Source organism: Hemicordylus capensis, chromosome 4 (assembly GCF_027244095.1).
Source record: "Hemicordylus capensis ecotype Gifberg chromosome 4, rHemCap1.1.pri, whole genome shotgun sequence".
Lineage (NCBI taxonomy): Eukaryota > Metazoa > Chordata > Lepidosauria > Squamata > Cordylidae > Hemicordylus > Hemicordylus capensis.
Window position 1 is genome coordinate 44,219,703 of NC_069660.1, and position 16,937 is coordinate 44,236,639.

Below are 16,937 nucleotides of genomic sequence, written 5' to 3' on the forward strand. Positions count from 1 at the left end.
GCTGGAAGCAGAATGCTGGACTTGATAGACCTTGGTCTGATCCTGCAGACCTGCAGGGCTGCTGCCCAGGCAAAATGAATTGGCCCTGCCCTTTCTCTAGGGAAGGCTCTGCTTTTTAAAGGGGTCTTGCACAGTTTCTTAGGCACCCACTCCAGTGGCTTCAAGGAGCCACTACTTGGACCAGCAGATCCTCAGGGGGCTTTTCTGTCCAAAGGCAGGGCTGTGTTGTTGAATCGTGGTGGGAGTACTGGCTCAGGTTCTCCTGGTGTGTGGGGGGCGGGGGGGAGGCAGCAAGGAGTCACCCAAGGTCTGGGTCTTAGGGTCTTCCTACCCTTCTCATCCCCTGAACTATTTGCCTCATCCCCGAAATGGGTCCTGGATCCAGGGTCATGACACTTGGCATTACAAGAGCATGGTAGAGAAGTGGCATGAGCTCTTCTTCACCACCATACAGGTAGCCTCCAGAGTGATTCTGGGCCTTCCACAAGTGCTTGATCTCATAGAGACCAGGTTCGTGTGATTTCCCTCCTCCAAAAGTGGGGAAATACAGTGTGAGCTGGGCCTCTGTACAACTGGCTTTTCATGTGGAAGGTTTGGTTCACACCAAAGATGCAAACTATCTGCATAGTAACGAGTCATATATTCAGTCAGCACGTCACGAGTGCCGTGCTGACTGAATATATAAACTTGAACATTAGATTTCCACATTTACATTAGATTTCCCTATCTCTTTAAGATGACTGATCTAATCTGTGGTTGTTGATTTAAGTGCTCTACCCTCTTCAGACTTCTAGCTCAGTTCCAGCAGCAGCAGAAACCTTCATTATTTTATGTTATTTTCCCCGTTAAAAAAGGAAGTAGCAAGCAACATCCATGACTGAAACACTGAAGCATTTTTTGTAACTAGTTTTATGAATGCTCTAACAGGTGATCGCTTTGCTACTTTTTACAAGCTATTTCAATGTACCTCTCAACCCTCCATGTTCTGAAAAATCTTCAGTCACAACGTATGTTGGAAAATTCACAAGCCTCATTCAACAGACCAAAATCAGTGAAAAAAACAACTTGTATTGATGCCAACTTATTAAAAATGTCACCTAAACCTGCCAACTTTTTATATATCTGCAGAATTAACTTACTCTGGTACAGATTCCAAAATTCACCAGAAGGCTTCCTCTTTTCTTTCTTGGAGCTGCTTCACATGTGAAAGTGTGACTGACTCACACTTTCTTGTTCCTTGCCCCTACTGTACCAGGAGTGTGAGACTTACTGATCTCCCCAACAGTGTAACTTGTGAGCCTAAGGTGACTTTTGGAGGTCATAGGTCTCACTCTGGGCAAAGTCCTTGAGTCCCACTTTAAAGCAGAAGCATGGGAAGAAACCTAAATCACGGGTGCTTCTATTTTTGCTGCTTTTTAAGTAACATGTGAGGTGTCTCTAAGAGAATGCAGGAAATTGGAACTGATACTTAAAGTGCTTCCTTTTTGCTTCATTGCCCCATTCCAGGGATTCTCACTGGGTCCTCAGATGCTGTTGAACTACAACTCCCATCATCCCCAGTCACAATGGCCTTCAGCCATGGGAATTGTAGTGCATGGCTAAAGGGTGATGAGATTTCAGTGGGATCTTGGCCATGGCCGAAGGATGATAGAGTTGTAGTCAAACAACATCTGGTGGACCATTATGTGAAGCAGGATGCTGGACTGGATGGGCCTTGAATGGGCCTTATCCAGCAAGGCTGTTCTTATGTTCTTAACCCTGACCACATCCCATCTATACCACTATGGCTTCTACATCTTCACAATTTTTGCTTTTGTTTGGTCACATCATCCCAGGCTCTAATACGGGGTGTGGGGGACCTTGTGTGTCTCATTTTTTGTTGTTGCCATCCCAAGTCTCTGATATTTGAAAAAGTAAATAAATCTTCCATGTTGGTACCAGTGTTCCTTCTAACAGGATTCCAGATGTTGTTCACTACAACTCCCAGCATCCCCAGCTGCAATGGCCTTTGGCTGGGGATTCTGGGATTTGTAGTCAGCAGCATCTGGGAATTCTTATTAGAGGGAACACTGCTTGGTAACTTTGTGCTTATGTCATTACATTATTTATGCTTCTTTTCGTTTTCCTGTGCATCAGTTGGTTTGAATATGGAAAGATTCTGTATTTGAAGTTGTTTGCCTATCAGTGTGTAAAACTATGAAGTATCATGCTGGGATTCCATGGCATTACTTGTGTTGTACTTGTGTCTGAACACATTGGATTCTCCCAGCTCTCAAAAGTAATAATTAGTTTGGAAATATGACAGCTGCGTATTCTGTGGATTATTTCTGTCTGAACTCAGATATTTTAATAAAACCTTATGTTCTCATAACCCTCTTGCATGTATTGACGACGACGATGATGATGATACTTTGCATTTATACAGTGCATTTCAAATGTTCAGAGCACTTTGTATACTTTATCTCTGTGATCATAGTAATTAATAGACAAGCAACACTTTCTATTTAACTTTCCTGTGGATTTAAATGTTTCTCTTTTGGGAGTAATTTTCACTCTCATGGCTATTTTACTTGATTCCACTTCCTTTTCCGTGATTGTGAGCACCTCCTAATGGGTCATTTTCTTCACCCCTTCTCTGGATTCTGATGGAAGTGACAGGGTTCCAAGGAAGCCTTGTCAGTTTCACCAACGCTATTTCCAGAGTTAAATGTGCATCAAACATACCATTTTGAGTGTGTGTGTGTGTGGGGGGGGGACATGCTGTTGAAATGGATAAAGGATTTCCAAATACCTTTTCAGATTCACTGAAGATCAAAGCCTGCTGTTTGCAAAACTGACAGGGTTTCTCTGAGACTTTGCTAGTTTCAGTACAGCTGGGAGGGGTGAGTGGGAGGGTGAAGGAAGTGGTGGGTGGTCTGGTAATACAGGAAGGGAGGCTACTTACCCTTAGGTTGTCATCAACCAAATCACAATGAGATTGTATCCATGTGTAGTCACAGGGCAGCAGGGCTATCATCCAGGTAAGTATGTGAGGGAATTTCATCTTCCCTACTAACCAGAGGAGCTGTAGTGATGTCTAAAATGGGAAAGTCTGACTTGTGAATGGTGGTCATGCACATTAGCTAAAGTGGGAGAAGATGCATTAAAACACTTGAAAATGCATGTCTGATTGCAATCTTTAATTAGCAATCAGCAAAACCGATACCTTGTTTGCAAGTCACTGGAATGTCAATATGCCAAATACCTCTCCAAACTCTACAATTGCTGGAGAATCTGACATCTGGAAACTTCCTAAGTGACCTGTGGCCATGGAGATTTTGTGGCCAGAGGCCAGCTTGATTTTAGGTGAAACTCAGAAGTTTCATGTTTTGGGTGAAACTCTATTAGGTCATCATAAACAAACAAACAAACAAACAAACAAACAAACAAACAAACAGATTTTACTATATTTTATAAAACTCATATTTATTAAACTCAATATACTTTATTTTGACATGTGTAAATATTGACAGTGACAGTGTATGATGTGATGATTTCTAAATTTGTTATGTTATTTGCTAGCAGCAGGGTGTTGATGCTGTTTTCTGTTTATTTTATTTATTGTTCAATTTCTATACCGCTTTTCATTAAAATAATCTCAAAGCGGCTTTTTATTTATTTATTTATTTATTTATTTATTTACATTTTATATCCCGCTCTTCCTCCAAGGAGCCCAGAGTGGCATACTACATACTTAAGTTTCTCCTCACAACAACCCTGTGAAGTAGGTTAGGCTGAGAGAGAAGTGACTGGCCCAGAGTCACCCAGCTAGTATCATCATCATCATCATCATCATCATCATCATCATCATCATCATCATCATTATTACATTTATGTCCCGCTCTTCCTCCAAGGAGCCCAGAGCAGTGTACTACATACTTGAGTTTCTCTTTCACAACAACCCTGTGAAGTAGGTTAGGCTGAGAGAGAAGTGACTGGCCCAGAGTCACCCAAAAAGTACAGATGTTAAATATAAATATAAAAATAATATCTCTATTAAAAACCTATATAAAACTGTAGCACACAAAACACAAAGAAGCAGTAGTAGAAATTGCAGCAGCAGTAAAAACATGCATAGGTGGTGCTGTAATGCAGTTTTAGAGAAGAGGGCCCCATTGGAGAAGCGGGAACTGACCCAAAGAGTGACCTGCTGCCTTTCCGGGGTGCTGTTATTGCAGGATATTCCTACCAGCAGGCCAGCAAGAGTCCTTGTAGGCCAGATCTGGCCCCTGTTAACAATACTTATTGGGATCTATTAGGTTATCAAAAACACGATCCGGTGCTGGGAGGAGGTGTGGGAATGAATCTAGACTTTCATTTTCTTCCAAACATATAGTTTATTGGGAGGGGGGAGAAGATGTTTGCAGGCAAGGGATAAATATAAACTTCTGTAATGAATCAAATGCAATCTGAAGTTGTTTTTTCATTAATATGTGTAAAAAATTAGTCTGAACCTTAGCTGCTGTTAATGTATCTGTGATTAGCAGAAATAGATTAAGCTAATGTTAAGGTTAGCCACCTAATGGTGCAGTGGGAAAATGACTTGCCTAGCGAGCAAGAGGTTGCTGGTTCAGATCCCCGCTGGTATTTATATCGGGCAGCAGCGATATAGGAAGGTGCTGAAAGGCATCATCTCATACTGCGTAGGAGGAGGCAATGGTAAACCCCTCCTGTATTCTACCAAAGACAACCACAGGGCTCTGTGATCGCCAGGAGTCGACACTGACTCAACGGCACAACTTTACTTTTAATATTAAGGTTAAACCTATGCCATAATATTTTGTGCTAAACAGTTCTGAAACATGCAAAGAAGCAAATTAGTGTGGGCAATAGAAAGTTGGTATGCAGAAGGTCCCAGGTATACTCTGTGACATCTCCATGTGGGGCTGGGAGAGGCTCTTGCGTGAAAACCCGGACAGCTGCTTCCAATCAGTGTAGACAATCTTGAGCTAGATAGAACCGGTATAAGGCAGTTTTCTATGTTCACCAGCACTGACAGTCATCAGAAGAGTGGGACACACAAGTCCTATTCAGACATTATGTCATACAAGCATACAGATGCCTGTGCACTCATACACGTTTTTGTGTGAATGACTGTGCCTGTGTTTGTTTTAAAAGTAAACCTGGGTACAGGTCCCTCAGATGCATGGTTCAGGAAGTGCCTGTTTTCATCATAACGTGTGAATAACTGTACCTGTGCACACTGTACAGATGTTATTCCTTGTACATGTGTTGAACATAATGTGTGAATAGGGCTACAGTTTCTTGTACTATAGTGGTTGGGAGCGTGGGATGGCATTCTTCTTCCTGACTCACCCAAGATATACCGTGGAGAGGAGACAGGCAGGAGCATGCTTGCCCTCCTTTCAGGTTTCTGACAGCTGGGAGGCCTACTTCTCAATTTGTGAGTTGCTGAGTTAAGAACATAGGAAGCTGCCATATACCAATTCAGACCATTGGTCCATCTAGCTCAGTATTGTCTACACGGCCTGGCAGCGGTTTTTCCAAGGTTGCAGGCAGGAGTCTCTCTCAGTCCTATCTTGGAGATGCCGGGGAGGGAACTTGGAACCTTCTACATGCAAACATGCAGATGCTCTTCCCAGAATGGCCCCATCCCCTGAGGGGAATATCTTACAGTGTTCACACATGTAGTCTCCCATTCAAATGCAACCAGGGTGGATTCTGCTTAGCAAAGGGAACAATTAATGCTTGCTTCCACAAGACCAGCTCTCAGCCTTGGGTCCCTAGAGGCTGTTGGGCTAGAACTCCCATCACACCCAACTACAATGCTCAAAGGTATCCCTGATTTAGAAGATCATTCCAAGTTTTATAGAGATCCCAGTGTTCTTTTGGATCTGGATTGCCCTTGTAATCCACCTTTTGGTGGAGAGGTGAATACCTGGGACCAGTATTCTTAACTCTCAGACAACTGCTCAGCTCTCTAGGACTGGGGTGATAATTTGCATACCAATTTACACTTCCAATAAATAAATAAAGCTAAAATTATAAAGGCCCACCAATGGGACAAGTATACCAGCAATGTGTGTCCGGAACAAAACAGCACAATATATTAGGCAAAAGTGGTTAGTTGTTAAGGGGTAGACTAATCTTCAGATCCTGAAAAAAGTCAGTCCCATTTGTAAAAAACTTGGAAAGCACATCTTCAGATATATAAGCTAGCTTTTCATGTACACACAGATCTCTTGAGTTCCCTACAGTTAATTTTGTCATCAACAAGAACTATCAATGTAAAGCTCAAGTGAAATATATAGAGATGTGCAGCCCAATCCTATGCATGTTTACTCAGAATACTCCCTTGTATGCATGCCTAGGATTTCAGCCTTCCTGTCCAAACATAATTTTTTTGGTAAATTGGCCCATATTTGAACTGAGTGTTGCTTTAAACTCAGTATTGTTGACTGTGCTATAATTAACTACACAATATATTTGAAGTGCAGCCACCTAATGGTGCAGCAGGAAAATAACTTGCCTAGCAAGCAAATGGTTGCCAGTTTGAATCCCCGCTGGTATGTTTCCCAGACTATGGGAAACACCTATATTGGGCAGCAACGATATAGGAAGATGCTGAAAAGCATCATCTCATACTGTGCAGGAGGAGGCAATGGTGAACCCCTCCTACCAAAGAAAACCACAGGGCTCTGTGGTCACCAGGAGTCGACACCAACTTGACGGCACAACCTTACCTTTACCTTTATATTTGAAGCTATGTATCAACTATGTTTAATGCATAGTTTATCTCAATAGGGTTATTTTACAGTAGCAAACACTTAGGGCACGATCCAGTCAAAGTTAACCACTTTTAGGACTCATTGATATCAATGGGAGGGAACTGAGCATGAGTGTAACTATTTAAATCAGTGGGGTATGAAAGTATTGAACGGGGCAGGATTGTGCTCTTAGTCTGTTGTGATGCTTGCCATGTCATCAGCTTCTGACTGAGCAAGTGCTGTCAAGAGAACAGCGTAAAAGCACACTGCACTTTCAATGTTAAAGAATAATTATATTAAAATACATTTCATGCAACATTCATTTCACTTTCTCTCTGCCCCCTACTGTTTAATGATCACATCTTCTATAAAACAGTGGGATCAACGGCCCTGGTGCAGCCAAGTGTTAGGTAAAGTTGCATTGCTCGGTATCTTTTTACAATTTTCTTCATAGAGATGTTTTAAATGTGACATTTTTGCATCTCAGCTCACATCTGGGATAGTTTAAAGGAAAAGTACTGGGTGTAAGAATAGAATTGACTGGCTGCAGCTACTTCTGGACAAGTAGTTGTTGAAGGGACCACATGTGCTCATGCCATTCATCTGTGATTTCTGTGATCCACCCCCGCATTGTGGATCTCAGGAATTGCTGATCCATGCCACCATGGCTGACATGTACAGGACTGGCTAGGATGACCCAATTAACCTGGCCAGCTTCATGGCCTAAGCATACAAGAACTCCTAGAATGGTCTGTAATAGTGAGGGCAAAAATTAGCTGGAAAGTTGGGCAGAGTAAAGCCCTATTCAGACATTGTTGTGTGAGTGTGTACAAATGTCTATACATTCGTATACATGTTTGTGTGGATGACTCCACCTGCATTCATTTAAAAAGAGAACCCAGGTACAGGCCCTTCAAATGCATGATACAGATAGGGAGTGTACCCCTGTACCTGTGTTCAACATAATGTATGGATAACAGTACTTGTGTACTGATCAATACCTGTGTTGTTGGATGGGACTTCAACATAATATCTGAACAGAACTTAAGAGTGAGTAATGGGAGAGTCAAGAATATGATAGTTAAGACAGTTGAAGGATTGACTGAGGGCTGGTTCAGAAGATATCTGCGCCCCGCTCCCTGAACTGGACCATGCCATTCAGAGGGAGGATGTACTGAGAGCATGCCTGTCTTGGCATTTCCCCCATATGCTCTGATGTTCTGGTTCATCTGAACCAAAACTCTAAATGAAACCCAAATGCTAGTTTAAATTCTTGATGCATCCTCCTCCTTCATCATGTGGGCTGGTTTTCTCAAACGTCATCTGAACTGGCCCACACTATTAAGAAGTCTGCGTGGATGCATGTCAGCTACCACGTTCCTTGTCTATGCTTTTCTCAAAGCGGGGGAAATTAGCTTCAGATGGTTGCAAACCAAGCAACAGCAGTATTTAAACTTAAAGTCCTTTGGGAAGCGGGTTGTGGCATGGATGTACAGGAAAGGATGAAAGAGAGTAGACACGTGTTCTTGGAAGCAAAGAGTTGCTTTATTGAGGGGGGAAAGGGGTACAGAACATAAGAGGATGGTTAGCTTTGCGGCTGGGAAGGGGATAGAGACTTGAGGGTGAGAGGAAGAGGAAATCTGTTTGTCATAGCTGTCTGCTTCTTGGTAGGTCCTTCTCTCCAGTTGGTTTAAGCATGAGGCAAGCAATGAGGTACACTTGGTCAGGGTGGGGCACAGAGTCCGGTGGTCAGTAGCGGTTGGTGCAGGTGCCACCATCTGGGGGGAACAAGAGGCAACTTTAAGTGTAAATTAATAGGTTCTTACCTCCGCTCTTGCTGCACCTGAATGCAGCTCGGAGCAGCAGTGTGCTGCCCAGCACCACCTGTGACAGGAGATCGCCACTGGAACATCTGGCCGCCGGCAGGGGATCGGCTCCATGGAGGCCAGGTGAGTGGTGGAGGCAATTCCCCACTGCAAGGGATGCTGGGTGGTGCGCTGCTGAGCTGAGCAGCATTCAGGTGCAGTGAGAGCGAAGTTAAGCACCTTTTAATTTACCCTTAAAAGTGCCTCTTACTGGCTGTTTATAGGCAAAAACAAACCTGGAGGCATGACTGAACATTTTCAGTGGAGAAGACTGATAAAGGGTCTCCTTACAGAATTTCTAGTGACTTTAGAATGCTTGCTAGAAATAAGGCATGGGTATTGTGTATTGATTAGGTTATGTCCGGGGTGGCTCCCCTGCATGCACCTTAAACAAAGAAAGAGTCACAAAAGAGATTGCTGAGAGCTAAGAGAGAAGGGAGGGGGCACATCAGAATGCTTGATAACAGCGGACAGGAAACGAGGCAAGAGAAGTTCTGCTTAGACTGGGAGCTTCTTATCGTCATCTATGAGAGGAAGAGTGCTTGCTTTTGTCTCTTTTCAACTCTAATTTGGGTCTGCCCTGCATCTCTCTCTGTATATGCTCAGATGCATTCAGAGGGGCATTTCCTTAAGTCTTTTCCAGGCTTTTTCAAATGACCTAAAGGCACCATGGGGAAATGCCTTGCCAGAACGACCTCTTACCTGGAAGGCAGCCAGCTACAGTTTTTCTTCTGAAGCAGGCTAGGAAAAATGGCTACATTTCTAAGTTTGAAGGGTGACCCAATATGGCATAGCCAGTGTGGCAAGTAACAGCAGAGAGGCTGGTAATGAAGAAAACTGGTAAAAGAGTCAGATGCTAATGATACAGGGTGACACAAATAAGACGGAGCCAGCTTTGTTAAATGGTTTCACACCACAGGATCAGTTATTCTGCTGAAACAGAATTATTCTAAATAGAACTGAGAGTGATGAGAAATTAAATGAAATCTGTGAGTGTATCATGTGTAGTCCAGAGACATCCACTTGATGATGATCAAGTGGATATCTCTGCACTACACATCATACACTCATACTACAGGGAGGGTGTCACAAAAACAGACGGGGTCCAACTGTTACTAAAGAGGATGGGCCTTTTAAACCAGACACTGTTTTTGTTAATTAGCTACTAGCATCTATTACAATTGTTGCAGTAAGTTTCAAAATATGTTGAAAATGTCCTCCATTAGCTTCCATGCATGATTCAGTTCTTTTCACTAAGCTTCCCAAGACATTTTCCAAAATTTGTGGAGTAATTTTGTGTACAGCACTGGAAATATTGTGGCGTTCATTTGCTTTTTCAGCATGCCAGTAACGATTGTTTTGGAAATTAACACAGCCCGGTAAATGGAATCAAGTTTCATCAGTGAAGAATGTTAGAGCGCTCACATTTTCATCCATCAGATTTTGCTGGGTCCAGCAGTAAATGCCACATTTTTAATAAAGTCAGGCAGTCAGTTCATGGATGACACTTATTTGGTGTGACTTTAACTTGAGTTGGAGAAATCGTTCTTCTGCAAGATTCCCTATTTACACTCAAGGGGGCAGAACTGGCTGCGCTGGCTTCCCCTGGCCCTTGAAAGAAAGCCAGACCAGCCAATGGGATTTAAGGGGTGGAAGGAGGTTCCTCTCTTAACTCCGATTTGGAGAGTTGCCCAAACGGGATGACACAGTGGAGCCTCCCGACCCTCGGTTTGGTAATTGTAACTTACTACAAACCGAGGGTTCATTCTAAGGTTTGGAGGAGGAATCAGAACCATGATTGGGTCCAGGAAAAGTGATTCTGGTTATTCGGATGTTACAGGGCCAACCACAGAAAGCTCACAAGAAAAGTCTGTTGGAAAATTGTAATTCCTTGTCCTTTGGTCTCAGCACCTGGTGATTAAAGATAGATGAACATACTGCTTGACATACTGTGCAATGTTATGTGCACATTGCAATGTAATGTTCACATTACGCTCTTGCACAAGTGCAAAAATTGTGCAAATGGAGTTGTACAATAGTATAGCCATTGGAAATAATGGTCATACTGTCAGGCAACTGCATGTGCACAATTTTTGTTCTTGCACGAAAGCGCACTTGCATGAAATGCAATGAAATTCTGTGCAAGTATTTCATTGCAACATGAACATCATGTTGTGCAATATGGCAGCCAGAGTTTCCGTGTTTAGCTGTGATATACCGTATTTGTCTAATCCTTTTAAAAAGCCATCTGAACTAGGTGTCATCAGTAATCCAGAGACAATTAATTCCATAAATTAATTCTATCCTGTTTGAAGACATAAAGTGTCAAAACCATTAGATTCAAACCAGGAATTTAGGAGCTAACAGTCTGTCCCCAAACAATTTCGGCAGTGTTAGCATGGGATTAATCTAGAAGAAATGGTATTTGGCTTTTCTGTGGGTACTTTCCACACCTCTGGTAAAGTGCCAAACTGAGAGCATGGGAAACAGGAGCACAGACACCCTGCTTGTTCACAGTACCCATTATGTGAAGAACAGTGTTCCTCTGAACAAACGGGGAAATTATCTAAACTCTCTGCTGCTAATAACAATGTAGGATCAGAACACTGACTTATTGTACCATACAGACATTGAGCTTGATCTAACTTTACCCATAGTTTTTCCAAGCCTGATATATTGTACTCTTTGTATTTCATAGCCATGCAACACACATGACAATTCTCCACATCCTGTGTAAAAGGATGTCCATGCTTTGACGGGAGAACCTGAATCTTGCAAACGTAACACTTTTTAAGGTTGCAAACATGATTTCCTCCTTTTCCAAAAGCTGTCTGCTCCAAAATCCAAAATTGATGCCACTTCATAATCTCTAAAAGTAAGTGGCTGACTTACTGAGGGAAATTACTCAGAGTAGTCCCATTGAAATTAAAAGGACAAGACTTCTTTAATTTGTCCTTTTAAATCCAATGGGACTATCCTGAGTAATTTTCCTCAGTGTATGAGCCACCAAAAACATATACCATCCATGTCCATGCACCAAGAATATATGATGAGGACAAGCAGGAAGGCACACTTGGCAACTGCTCAACAGCTATGGACACTTTTCTCCTGGAGTAATATTGGAACATTGTCGTTCTTTCTCAAATCCCCAATGCAGCTTTTCTCTGGCCTGCTTTATTCATTATGTGGCAGCACACACACATATGTGTGTATAATGGTGCAGCGGGGAAATGACTTGCCTAGCAAGCGAGACGTTGCAGGGGAGTAACAGCAGGAGAGAGGGCATGCCCTCAACTCCTGCCTGTGGCTTCCAGCAGCATCTGGTAGGCCACTGTGCAAAACAGGATGCTGAACTAGATGGGCCTTGGGCCTGATCCAGCAGGGCTGTTCTTACGTTCTTGTGTTCTTATGTTGCTGGTTCGAAGCCCCACTGGTATGTTTCCTTTATCAGGCAGCAGTGAAATAGGAAGGTGTTGAAAGGCATCATCTCATACAGCGCAGGAGATGGCAGTGGTAAACCCCTCCTGTATTCTACCAATGACAACCACATGGCTCCGTGGTCACCAGGAGTGGACACTGACTCGAGGGCACAACTTTTCTTTTCTGCATGTATGTACGCATTGCATGTTATGTGTGTACTTCCATGATACATATGGTGGGAAATGTGCTTCATGTCCACCTTATGGCACAAACCAGTCCAAAATGGGTATTGTTCACATTGTGGAAGATTACCATAGACCCTGTTCGCCCCACCCACATGTGCACACAGGCAGTGCAAAGGCAGGGCTGTTAAAGTGAGGAATCTGAGCATGGCCTCCTGTGTCCCTATCCAGACCTCCCTCTCACCACCATACAAATTCTTTATGCTCCAGAGCATTTGCAACATAAAGGTAATTACCTTTAGGACAGAGCTGCCTAATGGCGCAGTGGGGGGATGACTTGACTAGCAAGCCGGAGGCTTCTGGTTCGAATCTCTGCTGGTAAGTTTCCCAAACTATGGGAAACACCTAAATCGGGCAGCAGCGATAGAGGAAGATACTGAAAGGCATTATCTCATACTACATGGGAGGAGGCAATGGTAAACCCCTCCTGTATTCTACCAAAGACAACCACAGGGCTCTGTGGTCGCCAGGAGTCGACACCGACTCGATGGCACACTTTTTAACTTTAGGATGGGGTTACCCGAGAAAGCACCTTCTTCTGCATGATCCCCACTGCACATTAATGTCACCGAGAGAGGTCTGTTTCCAGATGCCACCAGCTCATAGGTCTAGCGGTGACTCAGGAGTGGGCCTCCTCTGTAGTATCTCCTGGGCTGTGGAATATGCTCCCTATTGATATCCATGGCATAACATCTTTGTCAGACTTTAAAAGAGTCCTTTAACAAATTTTTTTTTTTTTGGCCTGGCCTTTAGTAATCCTTGAATGTTTCAAATGGTTTTACTCATGGTTGTTTAATAGTTTGTTTTATTGTGTTTTATTGTATTTATGGTTTGTGAACTGCGTAGACCCTTCAGAGTCAGGCGGTATGTGTATATATAGAGACAGAGACAGAGACAGAGATAGAGATAGAGATAGATTTGTTAGTTAGTTAGTTAGTTAGTTTGTTTAAAAAACCCTACAAACATGTACCACAGGAAGATGAAAGGCTGCCTATATGGCTGCCCATGTGCTTAGGGAGGCAAAGGAAGAATCCTCAGCATGTGAGTACTGTGCTGGCAGTGGACTGGATCGTGCCCAATCTTTTTTTTATGTGTACTCATAACATGTTTTTCATGCACATGTGAAGTATTATAGATGACAAGGACTTCATATAAACCATGGAAGTCAAAACAGTTGTAAGCAGAGGCTCCTCTTATTGACATCTGATTTTCCATGCAGGCATTTGGTGTAATTTTTTTGTGATCCAGGTCAAATGTATCATTAGAGGGGCACACATGGTTATGATTTGTGATGCCAAGGGTCACTTGCTGAGAGTCTTAATGTGATACTGAAGCACATAAATCTTCCAATCGGTTCTAACATATATACCTTAGAAGCAAGGTCTCCAAAGATTGAGGTGATCCTTTCAGCATGGCTTCCTCCCTACAGATGGGCAGGGAAGGGGGCTTTCTTGTTTGGTTTATCTGTGTCTTGAATGGTCCAGAAGGATGACCAACTATCTCCTCATCAGTATATGAGTGATATCCCATGCTGAGGCTGGATATGCAGCATGAGGAGAACGGTTTTTCTCAGGCTTTTACTCCGCCCCCCTCCATATTTTGCAGCACATGTGATTATTACACAAGACCCCCTATATTCCTGGTTCTGCACACTGTTGTTAACAACGGAAAGGGATTGTTCACAATCCCTTTACCCCTGCTAACTGAACAAAAGAGGCACCTTTTAAAAGTGGTGATAATCTTTATTGAGCAGGGGGAGAGCAACTGGCCCTATCCATCTTCAGCACAGCACCCTTCCAGTGGCTGTTGCTGGTGTCTATCTTATGTTTCTCTTTTAGATTGTGAGCCTTTTGGGGACAGGGAGCCATTATATTTATTTATTTTTATCTATGTAAACTACTTTGGGAACTTTTGTTGAGCGATATATCAATATTTGTCATATTCATATTCGTAAAGGGATTATGTATCTATGTAATAGTCCCTGTCTTTTTTTTTTTTTTAAGGATGACTATTTTACTTGTATTGATAACATTGCTATAGTCATTATGCGGTACAAAAATATAACCACAATAAATACTCTTAATGCACATTGGCTGATATCTGGACTAACATAGTGTTGGGGCAGTTAACACTGCACTGGTGCCAGCTAGTAAGCTAGCTACTTACTTACTTAGTTACTTACTTACACCCCACCCCACCCCACCCCACCCCTCTAGTACACTACTGCTCAGGGCAGCTCACAACATTAATAAAATAGATACAATATAAAGTAAAAACAAACAAATAAATAAAACAAGTTGAAAGATCAAGCTAAAAATCACATTTAAAGTTATAAATTTTAGAAATTTCAGATTGAATGTTATTTGTAAAAAGCTAAAAACCAAGAACTTAAAAACCTAACAGATATAAACAGCAGATAAAACATTCAAAAGCCTTGCTAAAAGATGTGTCTTTAATTGTTTTTTAAAATGCAGAAGGTCCCAGGTTCAATCCCTGGCATCTCCAGGTAGAGCTGGGAAAGACCCCTGCCTGAAACCTTAGAGAGCCACTGCCAGTCTGTGTAGACAACTTAGCTACATGGATCAATAGTCTGACTTGGAATTCGGCAACTTCATATGTTTTTATGTTCTCATGAAACATCCTCCAGATGTTCCCAGCCTCTGGAGGGCACATTGCAAGTGGGGTTGGGATGCCAGAAATGACCATGAGCAGCAGGGGCACAGGTCAGGTGCTGAGCTTCAGGAGGAAGAGTAGTGAATGTCCATATTCAACACTGCCTTAAGACCACTAAGAGTTAATGGGAAGTATGTGTAAGCAGACCCCATAATAGAGGCCTCTGAGCTAGGCAATCATCTCAAAGCATGCCAAGAAGTAAGGCAATAGTCTTCCTGGAACACGAACAGGTATAATGCAGATTGCATTTGGAATAGGAAGAATCAAAGCCTGTTCAGCAAGCATCTCAGTCTCATTTCCTTTCTCTCCTTTCTAACTGAAGATCCAGATTCCTTCTTGAAATCAGCTCGCCTTCAGCGCCTTCCTTCCTCTTCATCAGAAATGGGCAGTCAGGACATCTCCCCACTTCGAGAGACCAGCAAGGATCCCTTCTCCGGAGACTGCAGCTGTCGCCAGGATGGTCTGACTGTGATCATCACCGCCTGCCTAACATTTGCTACAGGAGTTACGGTGGCCTTAATCATGCAGATCTACTTTGGAGACCCGCAGGTAAGAAGAGGGATCTGACTCTTTTTCTCTTAAAGGGACAGCTGTGTTGCAGTGAGAAGGGCTGTCTTCACAGATCGTGGTAACTTCTCATTTTGCTTGCAGCAGTTAAGCATGTGCTCTGCAAGCAATGTTGTAGGTCAGGGTTTCAAAGCTTGGGTCCCTCCCAAGTGTATTTTTTGGACTACAACTCCCATCGTACTCAGAGGCCTTTACCTATTGTGGCTGGGGTGGAGATGTTGGGAGTTGTGGTCCAACAATGTCTGGGAACCGAAGGCTGGGAATCCCTGGTATAAGAGGAAGTGTAATACTGAGAACTGCCATTCTTATCTTACTGTGTCAGTCTGAGATTTGCTCATAATAGTTATTACTATAGCGACCAGTAATTTTCCATGCTATGAACTCACCTGGAATCCAGGGAGCATCTGAATGGGCTATTTATCAAGGATAATCTGCTGTTTATCACCATCTACAGTGCTGGTCTCCATCTGTTATGTGCTGCTGTGAATGTGTATGTACAACGTGGCACATCCCACCCAAGGATTGTTGGGGCTTTCCTATGGCATATTCTTCCTGTTCCTGGGAGAACAACTTTGAATGCTCTTATTTCTAGTAGGAAAAACTAATGCCCATGATGAAGGTGCATCATGAAGACATTTTCACAAGGGACACTTAAAACAATAATAATCCTGCCTTCTTCCAAGGACCTCAGGGTGATATACATGCCCCACTAATTTTATCCTTACAGCAGCCCTGTGAGGTAGGTTTTGCTAAGGGATAGTGACTGGCCCAAGGACATCCCACAAACTTCATGGCAGAGCAGGGATTTGAACATAAAAGCCCTCGTTGCTAATCTGATACCCTAGTCACTACATCACACTGGTTCCCTTGCTCTTTCTGCTCATCTGCCAACTGAATGAAATATGTACATGAATGGGACCGTGTATTCTGTTTAAAAATGGCTCTTTCACTTTCTATATCTTAACATTCAGAAGTGATGCATGAGAGACTAAAGGAAGCTGCTGGTATTAACTGTGAAAACATTCTTGGGTCCCAACTGAACGTTCATGCAGATTCTCAGAACAAAATCCCAACTGCTTATTTCTTTTAGAGAAAGGCTGATAGGGCAGGGGGAGAACATTACTCCAAACATCTCTCCCTTCCATGCTGTTTTTCTCCCTGTGGGGCACCAAAATGTGTTTTCACAAGCAAAGATGCATTTTGAACCCTGTGGTGGAGCGGGGTGGGGGGAGAACAGCTGGAGGGGAGAATTTCACTCATTAGGCGGGGTGGTGAAGTGCTGCAGAGGGAAAGGGTTAAACCAGGGACAACCCTTCCAGGAGGTGAGGTGATATTTCAAAGTTGAGGAGCTTAGAGTACATGAACACTGCAATAGTTGAGTGCTAACAAGGGAATGCCCACTC

At 43.0% G+C, this 16,937-nt stretch overlaps 1 protein-coding gene across 4 annotated transcripts in view; it reads left to right on the plus strand.

Annotated features, from left to right (window-relative positions):
• The window catches only part of GGT7 (gamma-glutamyltransferase 7), an 80,473-nt gene that overhangs the window by 1,536 nt on the left and 62,000 nt on the right, over positions 1-16,937 (plus strand). For all 4 annotated transcript variants that reach the window (XR_008305932.1, XR_008305933.1, XM_053244604.1 and 1 more), the window contains exon 2: positions 15,290-15,516. Coding sequence is in view for 2 of the 4 variants with exons in the window: in XM_053244604.1 (XP_053100579.1) it covers positions 15,290-15,516 (227 nt within the window). In the remaining 2 variants the exon portion in view is untranslated. The remainder of the gene's footprint in view (positions 1-15,289; positions 15,517-16,937) is intronic.